Source organism: Monodelphis domestica, chromosome 6 (assembly GCF_027887165.1).
Source record: "Monodelphis domestica isolate mMonDom1 chromosome 6, mMonDom1.pri, whole genome shotgun sequence".
Taxonomy (NCBI): domain Eukaryota; kingdom Metazoa; phylum Chordata; class Mammalia; order Didelphimorphia; family Didelphidae; genus Monodelphis; species Monodelphis domestica.
Genome location: NC_077232.1, coordinates 64,272,218 through 64,284,697, shown reverse-complemented (window position 1 = coordinate 64,284,697; position 12,480 = coordinate 64,272,218). Strand labels below are relative to the sequence as shown.

The window sequence follows — 12,480 nt, the reverse complement described above, 5'->3', positions numbered from 1 at the left end:
ATAAATGTTTGTTGAAATGCATTTGTTGGCTGAATCAGAGCATAATCTAGGTGTGCTTTTTTCAAAATTACAAACACATTTACATTATATTGTCAGGCATAATTTAGAAATTAATTATAGTTCAGAGCATCTGTTTGCTCAGCATAACAAATGATTTAGAGTTATCCAAATGTGTATGTACATTAATAAAGTAGGCTTTTGAAAAGAGAGTAAATGGTTTTTTATTTTTAAAATGTTAAAGCCTCATAGACAAGTATGTAACTGACAAGAATAATTGGAGAAGTTAAATGGTATTGCTGAAAGGCTTTCTTATGCTGAAGAATATGTAACTTCTAAAATTATTCGTGTCAGTTACGTCTTCATCTGTGAGAAGACTTTTTAAAAATGAAAACCATTTATTCTCTGTTCAAAAAGCTACAAATATGCATTTAGAAGGAGATAATGACTTTGACACTTGGGTATCACTTTCCACACCCACAGTTTCTTAGGTTTAACTTCATAATCTCTAAGATCCATTCTAGCACTAATATTCTTACCTTTATGTTATAGTTGGTTTCATTTTCTTCATTAGTATAGCTGCTTTTAACCAAAATATTTTCCAGCTTTAGGTCTCTATGAACAATATCTAGCAAGACAAAAAGTAGATGACATGGTCAGAAATTTAGTTATTTGGAAAAGATACCAAGTGAAAGTTGGAGCAACTCTTAAAGGAATCTGCTGAAGATATATCACAAAATGTCCCAATGGCAATCAGTTGTAAAGATAAAAAATCAGATTCAAGAATTCTATTCCCTATTCCTGTGCTCTCATCCCAACAGGAGATAATGCTTGGAGAAATACACCTGAACTTCTCAAACTGATTGTGTAGCCTTAACTTGAAGACCCCTTGACTATATGATCCTGGGCAAGACCTCACTTCATCTCTCAGGGATTTGCATTTTCCCCTGTAAAATGGAGATAAACACACTTAACCTACCAATAGCCATAGAGCTATTTTTCTTAGGGTAGGTGCTTTGTAAACTATGAGGTGCTATGTAAAGGGAATTATCATTATTATCTGTACCTTTCTTCTAAAAACACATTCGCTGGGCATCGTAATTAAGGGGAAAAAACCTTCAGGGTGTGTTGAAACAATCTATTTTAAACCTTCTGAGGAGATGAGGAAGAAAGAAAAATGTGTTATCAATTAGTTCCCAATTTTTAGCTATATAATAATAACTGGGCTGGGGATTAGACCTGCAATTTCACTGGTAGAGCTGACTGGTATTATTTTCCTACATGCATGCAGATGTGCCCCAACAGAAAAAAAAGTATGGATCATCATTATTATTAATCTCATTGTTCCCTGATTGTCTTATCCTCACTAACACTAGTCACTATTCCTAAGAACAAGCTAGGTTACCTCAGACTGTTCTAGGCCACTGAACTCCAAAGTTTATAATGATTACTTTCTCGATGATACTAATTTCTCTTCCCCAGTTTTTTTCCCCCATATTTTTATATTCTTGTCCACATGAATTTTCTTACAACTTTATTGAATACTATAAAATAAGCTTTTGGTATTTTGATTGATGTATTAAATTTGTAAGTTAGTTTGGGAAACGGGCTCATTATAACCATTTATGTTTGAACTCACACCTCCATTTCTTCAGTTCTACCTTGATTTCTAACAAAGACTTTAAAAATTATATTTGTATAGCTCTCCTATGTCTTGATAAATTAATGGTCATATATATGCTATTTTTTCATTATTATAAAAGTTGTTTCTTTGCTATCAGTTTCTCTTGCTTCTTGAATAGTGGAGTGTAGAAACAAATGATTTTGTGGGTTCCAACTCCTTTATAGAAGTTATTGCTTCATTAATTTTTGTTGCTATTGCTGACAGCCTTTGGTTTTCCAGGTAGTCTACCAAAAGAGATACTGTTATCTTTTCAATGACTAATACTATTTTCTTTTACTTTTTATGCCTTATTTCTATTTCTAATTTTTTTAACAGTTAAATAAGAGAAATGAGAGTAAATAATACTATTTAGCACTCATTTTGAAAGGGAATGTTTCTAGTGTTTCTTCCCTATATACAATATTAGCTTTTGGTTTCATGTAAATACTTTTGATCATATTTTGGAAAGATCATTCTATTGTTATAGTTTTAGATATTTTAAGCTATATGAATGCTATATTTCATCAAAATCTTTCTCCATTTAATAAACAGACTTCATACAAGATATAATCACAGTCTTTTTGTCATTAATAAATTTGATCATATTCATTGCTTTTCTGGAACTAACCAAACTTGCACAGCATTATGCAGTAAGGACCATGTTGGATCTAGAGTCTGGATCTGAGTTCATGACTTTGCCCTTTATCAGTGACCTTGGGCAAATCACTTGCTTTTGCTGAGCTTCAATTTCCTCACCTGCAAAGTGAGAAATTTTGACCTCATGACCTTTAAAAATCACAGTCAATTATAAATCTACAATCTAGTGGACGATCTAAAAACATTTTCTAGATTCCATTTTCAAACATTTTACTTTATTTTTTCACAATTATATACATCTATAGCTTTCTCTCTTCATATTTGGTTTATGAATCAATGCTAGAGTGCTGGATTTAAATTTTTTAAAACCTGGGTTTGAGAACTGGTTCTGCCACTTATTACCTGGTGGCATCAGTAACCTAGCCATGTGACCTTGGAAAAGGTCTTTTAGCCCTCTTACCCTAAGTTTCCTCATCTGTAAAATGCAAACTAATTATTCTACCATCTATATATTAATAAATAAACTTAATGATCAACTAATATAGTTTACATAAAACATATAAGCATAATTTATTATTATCATCATAATCATTATTTTAATTGGATACATGTGACTGATGAATTTTTTCTTACCTTTTTTATGAAGATAGGCTATAGCTGATGCTAGATCCTGAATGATTTGCCTTGTTTCATTCTCAGAGAAATGCCCTTTTTTGCTAAGCATTTCTTTCAGTTCTCCAGCTTCACAGAGTTCCATCACAAGGTACATCCTCTGGTATTTCAAAGGAGCAGAGAGAGTTATTTAGCTTTTTGCATAGATTATTAGGATTTTTTGGATAGTTAAATGAACTCAAGCTTTTAAATACATAGATAATAAAAATAAAACATCACAATCTCAGTCTTTTAAGATGAGTGATTTAATTTAAAATTCTGTTTTGCCCAAGAAAGCATGTCATATCATTTTTAAAAAGGGGAAATTACTATGTCCAAGTGATTTTCAAAGCCCTTTGGAGCTTAACTGAAAGCACAGAGCAGAAGAGAATAATCAGGTATGTGGAAGTGAAAATAGAGGGGACATTAGTATGAGAGACTGTCCTAATGCTTCTGCCTTTTCAGGGGTTATACCTAGCATAGCGAGTATTTAAGCAGAGGTGCTTTAGGGTCAGATTGGTATGACCAAACTGGCTAATATATTGCTGTTATTGCAAAGAGAGCTATATGAATAAGGAAGTGAGGGAAGAAGCCAGGTGGGACCCATGTTCATGCTATAGCTGTGTAATTGTGGTGATCTGAGCTCCCATGATCTCTTGATCTTTTACCCTAAGTGTCATCAGTGTGTTTGTGTGTTCAAGAGGTTGGTTTCCTGACTCACTAGTAGAGGACAGTTGGTGAGATTTGTCTTCTTCAGATTGCTTATGTGAATCTGGAACTAAACTGTACTTTTGCTGTTTGGACACAGTTTACTGTCCTGGGGCACTTGGTTTATGATTGGCATTTTGATTAGATTCACACTCACTATTACTTGAAGATAGCTGTTTCATTGGAAGGTAAAGTTAGTAGCCTACGGAGCTGTCCAGGTGAAGCTTTATTTAGGGGAATTTAGATTATAGGACAGATATTACATAGCTGAGCATTTAGATGTGCACGTGACTACAAGTTAAAGAATATGGTGAATTGTGTCATACTCTCTGTTTAGACACATCCTAACTGATCTTTTTTTCCCCTTGATCCTATATCATGTTTTTTGCTTGCTCCCCAAATTCTACAGATCCTTTGGCACTGACTCATGCTTTTATTCTGGATCCTATGTTTTGTCTTGTAAAATTTCATACAAGTCAGACCATCATAAAATCTCAAAAAAGAAGTCATCTTAGAGGTCATTAAATCTAACCCTTTCCTTTGTTACATATCATGAAACTGAGGCTCATAGAATTTGAAACTTGACCAATGTCACACAGCAAATTAGTGTCAGAACTGAAAGTAAAAACCAGGTTTCTCAACCTCCAACCCACTATACATACAGATACCTCCATATCTGAGAAGGAAGTTGACCATTTTATCAAGGTGTGGAAACTATAGAAACTGTTTTATTTAACTATATCCCTTAAACTAGGTTGATGCACGAGAATGGCTAAGACCCTACTAATTGGTTTGCTTTGACAGATGAACACATGACATAAATGAGAGTGGTCCCAAGTTATTTTCAGATTTTATCTTTGTGCCAAACCAAAGTGTCTTGCTATTTCTTCACAACTCTTTCCCAACATATCTTCTATGCAATAATATTCTCTCTAATTATGTATAAGTATTGATTTACCTTTTGCAGTTTGTATATTTAATGTATCCTCACATTCTACCTTAACTCCAGGAGACTAAGCAGGAGTATGAAAAAAAAAACTATCTAAAGATACTTTTGTTTTCTGAAGATATCTCTTAAATGCTTAGAAGTAGAGACATTTTTCTGGGACTGGAATAGAAAATGAATCTTTTTTCCCCAAAAATCTAAATCTGTATTTCTTTGCTGAGGCAAGATTCACCAACTAAGCAATTTTAAACATGTCCAAATTTTTTCTCTTGAGATCTCATAAATCATGCTATAGACCTGGGTCTAATTCACCAAACAAGCATGCAGTGCTTACTATTGCCACGTGAGACCTTAGAATACAATATGCCCTCAAATTCTGATGATTTTAGTACAGAGATGCAAGCTTCTAAAGAAGGTATACTCTGAATCAAAAGTTCAAGTCAGGAAATGCCTACCCTGTGAAAAGGAAATTAAAAAGAATCAGTACACAATGACCAAGACTAGATACTTGTAGGAATCTCCTCTAGAGGGAATTTACCCTAAGGGGGGAAAAAGCACAGTGCAGATAAGATTAGTGTGTTCCTCAAGTCTTATCAAAGAGTCACCAATTTAAGTAGAAAGTGATATAAAAATAGAGTGTACATCACTTACATGTTAAGACTAACTTAAAAAGAAGGGCAGTCATCTTCATGGCATCTAGAAGTTACAGGAGTGAGAGTCTGTTAGCTTTATTTCTACCTTTATGTCTTTGCTTATGTTGTGCCCTGTGCCTACAATTCCACCACCTCAATCTCACTCCCCATCCCTCCACCTGTTAACATTCTTCTCATCCTTCAAGGTCTACTTCAAACACAACCTCCAGGAAACTGCTTATATAAATGAGTCTTTTTCATAAATTTCATTAAGATTTTCTGTACTCTTACATATCTATCAAAATCTCACTTTTGGGAGGCAGCACTGTGTCATGAAAAAAGTGCTGGCTCTGAAATCAGAGGATTTGAATTCAAGTCCCACCTCTGGTAATTCAACTGGGTAAGACTGGGTAAATCATTTCTCCTCCCTGTAACTCAATTTCATCATCTGCAAATAAAAATATTGGACTAGGTTGTCTCTGAGGTCCCTTCCATCTCTTGATGATGACTTTAACTTCTTAATTTATAGTAATTTATATTAATAAGTATCTAATTACCCATACTGGGAAGGATCTAACAGCTAATACTTTGAGTGATAAAGCCATGATCTAAAAATATCTTAGCAGTGTAGAACCGAATGGAATAGGATGAAATTTTAAAAGGGTGTACACTGGGTTCAAAAAATAATTTCAAAGGTCCAGGATAGTGAACAGATAAGTAGATTTTTGTGATTTTCTTGTGAAAAAATCTAAGGAAAATAAGTTTTGAATTCAACAAATAGAAAATGTTGCATCATAAAAAATGAGAAGAAAGTAGATGGAAATATATTTTGCAACTATGTCTAAAGGGGGAAATTCTTTAACCAAATAAGGGAAAGAGGAAATCATGGTGGGGGAGGGGGAGAAAGTAAATAATTTCAGTGACTAGAAGATTGAAAAGATTTTACATGAATAAAATCAATGCAGCTAGGATGCTAGGGGGAAAGGGGGGTTTCCAACTGGGGAAAGTTTTTTCATCAAATATTTCTCATACATTCTTTATGTCTAACATGTACATAAAGAATTAATAGAAATATATAAGATGAAGATGAACTTCCCAATGAATAAATGGTCAGAGTATATGATCAAAGAGTTCTCAAAAGATGATTTGTAAATTATTAGTAACCATATGAAAAAGTACTCTAAATATTAGAATTGCAAATTAACATAATACTAGAGTTTCACCTCACATCCAGAAAATTGGAAAAGATAACAAAGCTGGAAATAGTCTATGTTGGAGAACTCATGGGAAGACAGAGACACTAATACACTCTTGGGGGAGCCATGAATTGATCCAACCACTGTGGAAGGCAATTTAGAATTATGTTTTTAAAAATGAATAAAATGTCCATATCCTTTCACCCTGGAGATTCCACTACTAGGCATATACTTCAAGGAGAACAAAAATGGAAAGGTCCTATAAATACAAAAATATTCATTGCAGCATTTCTGTGTTGGCAAACCACTAGAAACAAGGTAGGTTTGTGTCATCTGGGAAATAGTTAAACAAGGTACATGAATGTAATGGAATATTACTGTGCCATAAGAATATGAAGAATTTAGAGAATCAAGGAAAGGCTTGTGCGACCCAACTCAGTATGGCAAGTGGACCCAGGACAGCAGTATACATGATGATAACAGCAATGTAAATAGGACAATAAAACAAATCTAGATACTGTGTAATTAGAATGCCCAAATTTGAACCTGGAGAAGAGTTAAGAAATTTTACCTCCCTCCTTTCATTGCAGAGTTGTGACTCTGGTAATGGAATACTGCAAATATTGTTGGATGTGATCTGTATGCTGCTTGGTTTTGCTGGACAAAGAGTTCTTTTTAACTCTTTGTTAAATAAGGAAAAGGGAAGGAAATACTCAGAAATTAGTATAATGAAAAAATAAAACATATCAATTTTTAAAAATCCCACTGTGAGTGAATTCAAGAGAAAATAGTGTGACATGGCAAAAAAGATCAACCCCCAAACCTGAATAATATCCAAGGCTGCTTTGCAAGGTATCATGTCAAGAATGAATGAAGGGACATAGACAGATTGAGGAGAGGATGAGAGAATGTGTCACCATCATCCTAGATTTAGTGTTTTTTTATATACTTGAAAAAAAAAAACAAATCCATAGATTGGCCCAGTAGTTTAAAACTACTATTGCTTGGAAATATTCCCAATAACCAACTCTGTTTGATAAACAATGTGGGGATTTGGGGCTTGGAAAAGAGAAGTCTTGTGTGAACACAAGTTTCATCTTCAAACATCTGAAGAGCTGCCTTATGGAAAAGGAAATGGATTTATTCTACTTGGCTCCAGAAGGCAGAATAAGTTGCAATGGATGAGTTATAGAGAGACCAATTCCAGCTCACTAGAATGATAACTTTATGACAATGGAGAAGTCTAAAAGAGGAATAGGTTAATTTAGGAGGGAGGAGGTTCCCCTTTATTGGGGGTATGTAGATATGAAATGGATCACAACTTGCTGAGGAAAATGTAAAAGGGGATTATTGGTTAGGTATAGATTGGACTAGATGGACTTTGAAGACTCTTTTAACTCATGTTGTGTGTTCTATTTATCTTAATACCTCCCAGAAGCACAGTGCCTTGCATACAATAATCATCCAATACTGTCTGTTATTGCATGAATATTTTTCCAGTATTGGACAAGGAAGAGAAGGATCTGATTTTGAGCAATCAACACTGTTTTTTATATAAATCCATAAGATGGACCAGTAGTTTTCTGTTTGATGGAAACATTTCTTAACAACCAATTCAATTTTGGAAGCAATTTTCTGATTTGCAATATGGTTTTTTTTCTTTATTTTTTAAAGGTTTTCTTTATTTTAATTTTTATTTGGTCAATTTCAAACATTATTCCTTGGTTACAAAAATCATATTCCACTCTACCCTCCCCTACCCCCACCCCTCCCATAGCTGATGCATAATTCCACTGGGTATTACATGTGTCCTTGGTCAGAACCCATTTCCATGTTGTTGTTTGCATTAGGATGTTCATTTAGAGCCTACATCCCCAATCATATCCCCCTTGACCCATGTAATCAATCAGTTGTTTTTCTTCTCTGTTTCTACTCCCATAGTTTTTCCTCTGAATGTGGATAGTGTTCTTTCTCATAGATCCTTTCAGGTTGTTCAGGAACACTGCATTGCCACAAATGGAAAAGTCCATTACATTGGAATGTACCACAGTGTATCAGTCTTTGTGTACATTGTTCTCCTGGTTCTGCTCCTCACACTCTGCATCACTTCCTGGAGGTTGTTCTAGTTCCCATGGAATTCCTCCACTTTGTTATTCCTTTGAGCACAATAGTATTCCATCACCAACATATTCCACAATTTGTTCAGCCATTCCCCAATTGAAGGGCATCCCCTCATTTTCCAATTTTTTGCCACTACAAAGAGCGCAACTTGTATATGTCTTTTTCCTTATTATCTCTTTGGGGGTACAAACGCAGCAGTGCTATAGCTGAACCAAAGGGCAGACAGTCTTGTAGTGCCCTTTGGGCATAGTTCCAAATTGCCTTCCAGAATGGTTGGATCAATTCACAACTCCACCAGCAATTAATTAATGACCCCCACATCCCCTCCAGCATTCATTACTTTCCTTTGCTGTCATGTTAGCCAATCTGCTAGGTGTAAGGTGGTACCTCAGAGTTGTTTTAATTTGCATCTCTCTGATTATCAGAGATTTAGAATACTTTTTCATGTGCTTATTAATGGTTTTGATTTCTTTAACTGAAAATTGCCTATTCATGTCCCTTGCCCATTTATCAATTGGAGAATGGCTTGATTTTTTGTACAATTGATTGTACAAATCAATTGATTTGTAAATTTGAGTAATTAGACTATTGTCAGAGGTTTTTGTAATGAAGTTTGTTTCCCAATTTGTTATTTCCCTTATAATTTTGGATAAATTGGTTTTGTTTGTACAAAAACTTTTTTTAATTTGATGTAATCAAAATTATTTATTTTATATTTTGTGACTCTAAGTCTTGCATGGTTTTAAAATCTCTCCCTTCACAGAGGTCTGACATATATCCTACTCTGTGTTCACATAATTTACTTATAGTTTCCTTCTTTAGGTTCAAGTCATTTACCCATTCTGAGTTTATCTTGGTATAGGGTGTGAGGTGTTGATCCAAACCTAATCTCTCCCACACTGTCTTCCAATTTTCCCAGCAGTTTTAATCAAATAGTGGATTTTTGTCCCAAAAGTTGGGGTCTTTGGGTTTATCATAGACTGTCTTGCTGAGGTCATCTGCCCCAAGTCTATTCCACTGATCCTCCTTTCTGTCTCTTAGCCAGTACCAAATTGTTTTGATGACCACTGCTTTATAGTATAGTTTGAGATCTGGTACTGCAAGGCCACCTTCCTTTGTATTTTTTTTTATTATTTCCCTGGATATTCTTGATCTTTTATTCTTCCAAGTGAACTTTGTTATAGTTTTTTCTAATTCAGTAAAAAGTTTTTTTGGAAGTTTAATGGGTATGGCACCAAATAAATAAATAAATTTGGGTAGGATGGTCATTTTTATTGTGTTAGCTCATCCTACCCATGAGCAGTTAATGTTTTTCCAATTGCTCAGATCTAGTTTTAGTTGTGTGGAAAGTGTTTTGTAGTTGTGTTCATATACTTCTTTTGTTTGTCTCAGCAGATAGATTCCTAAGTATTTTATATTGTCTAGGGGGATTTTAAATGGAATTTCTCTTTCTAATTCTTGCTGCTGAGATGTATTAGAGATATATAAAAATGCTGAAGATTTATGTGGGTTTATTTTGCATACGGCAACTTTGCTAAAGTGGTTGATTATTTCCACTAGCTTTTTAGTTGATTCTCTAGGATTCTTTAAGTAGATCATCATATCATCTACAAAGAGTGAAAGCTTGGTCTCTTCATTGCCAATTTTAATACCTTCAATTTCTTTTTCTTCTCTAATTGCTACTGCTAGTGTTTCTAGTACAATGTTAAATAATGAAGGTGATAATGGGCATCCTTGTTTGACTTCTGATCTTATTGGGAATACATCTAGTTTATCCCCATTGTAGATGATGTTTGCTGATGGTTTTAGATAAATACTGTTTATTATTTTTAGGAAAGACCCTTCTATTCCTATACTTTCTAGTGTTTTAATAGGGATGATATTTTGTCAAATGCTTTTTCTGCATCTATTAAGATAATCGTGTGATTTTCGTTGGTTTGCTTGTTGATATGGTCAATTATGTGGATGGTTTCCTAATATTGAACTATCCTTGCATTCCTGGTATAAATCCCACCTGATCATAGTGAATAACCCTTGTTATGATTTGCTGGAGTCTTTTTGCTAGTATCCTATTTAAGATTTTTGCATCTATGTTCATTCAGGAGATTTTTCTGTAGTTTTCTTTCTCTGTTTTTTACCTTTCTGGCTTTGGAATCAGTACCATATTTGTGTCATAAAAGGAATTTGGTAGAATTCCCTCTTTGCTTATTATGTCAAATAGTTTTTATAGTATTGGGATTAGTTGTTCTTTGAATGTTTGATAGAATTCACTTGTGAATCCATCAGGCCCTGGGGATTTTTTCTTAGGGAGTTCTTTGATGGCCTGTTCAATTTCTTTTTCTGATATGGAATTATTTAAGAATTCTATTTCTTCTTCTGTTAATCTAGGCAATTTATATTTTTGTAAATATTCATACATATCACCTAGATTGGCATATTTATTGCCATATAATTGGGCAAAATAATTTTTAATGATTGCCTTAATTTCCTCTTCATTGGAGGTGAGCTCTCCCTTTTCATCTGTGATACTATTAATTTGGTTTTCTTCTTTCCTTTTTTTTATTAGATTGACCAGTACCTTGTCTATTTTGTTTGTTTTTTCAAAATACCAGCTTCTAGTCTTATTTATTAGTTCAATAGTTCTTTCACTTTTGATTTTATTAATTTCTCCCTTTATTTTTAGAATCTCTAATTTAGTTTTCTTCTGGGGGTTTTAATTTTTTCGCTTTCAAGTTTTTTGATTTGCATGTCCAATTCATTGACCTCTGCCCTCCCTAATTTGTTAAAATATGTGCTCAAGGATTTAAATTTTCCCCTGAGTACTGCTTTGGCTGCATCCCATAGATTTTGAATGGATGTCTCATCATTGTTATTTTCTTCAGTGAAATTATTGTTTCTATGTTTTATTCTCTAACTGATTTTAGAGAATCATATTATTTAATTTCCAATTAAATTTTGATTTGTCTCTCCATGTACCCTTATGGATCATTATTTTTATTGCCTTATGATCTGAAAAAGGTGCATTTATTATTTCTGATTTTCTGCATTTGTTTGCTATGTTTTTATGACCTAGTACATGGTCAATCTTTGTGAACGGACCATGTGCTGCTGAAAAGAAGGTATATTCCTTTTTGTTCCTATTTATTTTTCTCCACATATCTACTAACTCTAATTTTTTATGATTTTGTTCACATCTCTTACCTCTTATTTATTTTTGGTTTGATTTATCTAGATCTGATAGAGGAAGGTTCAGGTCTCCCACTAGTTTAGTTTTACTATCTATTTCCTCCTTCAATTCTACTAGTTTCTCCTTTAGAAATTTGCATGCTGTACCATTTGGTGCATACATGTTGATTACTGCCTCATTGTCTATACTCACTTTCATCAGGATTTATTTACCTTACCTATCCCTTTTAATCAGATGTATTTTTACTTTGGATTTGTCAGATATCATGATTCCAACTCCTACCTTCTTTCCATCAGTTGAGGCACAATAGGTCTTTCTCCAACCTTTAATTCTAACCTTGTGAGTATCTACCCACCTCAGGTGTGTTTCTTGTAGGCAACATATGGTAGGATTTTGAATTCTAATCCATTCTCCTATTTGTTTTCATTTTATGGGTGAGTTCACCCCATTCACATTCAAAGTTATGATTGTCACTTGTGTATTCCCCAGCATTTTGATATCGTCTCCTAGTTCTGCCCTTTCTACTTTTGCGATATCCTTTTAAGCCAGTGGTTTACTTCTAATAAATCCCCTTAATACCTTCCCTTGATATACTTCCCTTTATGGCCCCTCTTTTTTTCTCTTTTCTTGTTTTTTTAGGGTCTATTAAGTTCTTGTCCCCCTCTCTTTCCCTCCCTTTTTGTACTCCCTGTCCCCTACCCCCATTAGTTTTCCCTTCTCACTTACCCTGTAGGATAAGATAGAATTCAAGACCCCAATGGATCTAGATGCTCTTCCCCCTC

At 34.1% G+C, this 12,480-nt stretch overlaps 1 protein-coding gene across 8 annotated transcripts in view; it reads right to left on the bottom strand.

Moving 5' to 3' along the window:
* The window catches only part of STK33 (serine/threonine kinase 33), a 331,524-nt gene that overhangs the window by 81,594 nt on the left and 237,450 nt on the right, over positions 1-12,480 (bottom strand). For all 8 annotated transcript variants that reach the window (XM_056802155.1, XM_056802154.1, XM_056802150.1 and 5 more), the window contains 2 exons: positions 2,891-3,029; positions 537-625 (listed from right to left, as the gene is read on the bottom strand). In XM_056802155.1, the coding sequence (XP_056658133.1) occupies positions 537-625; positions 2,891-3,029 (228 nt within the window). The remainder of the gene's footprint in view (positions 1-536; positions 626-2,890; positions 3,030-12,480) is intronic.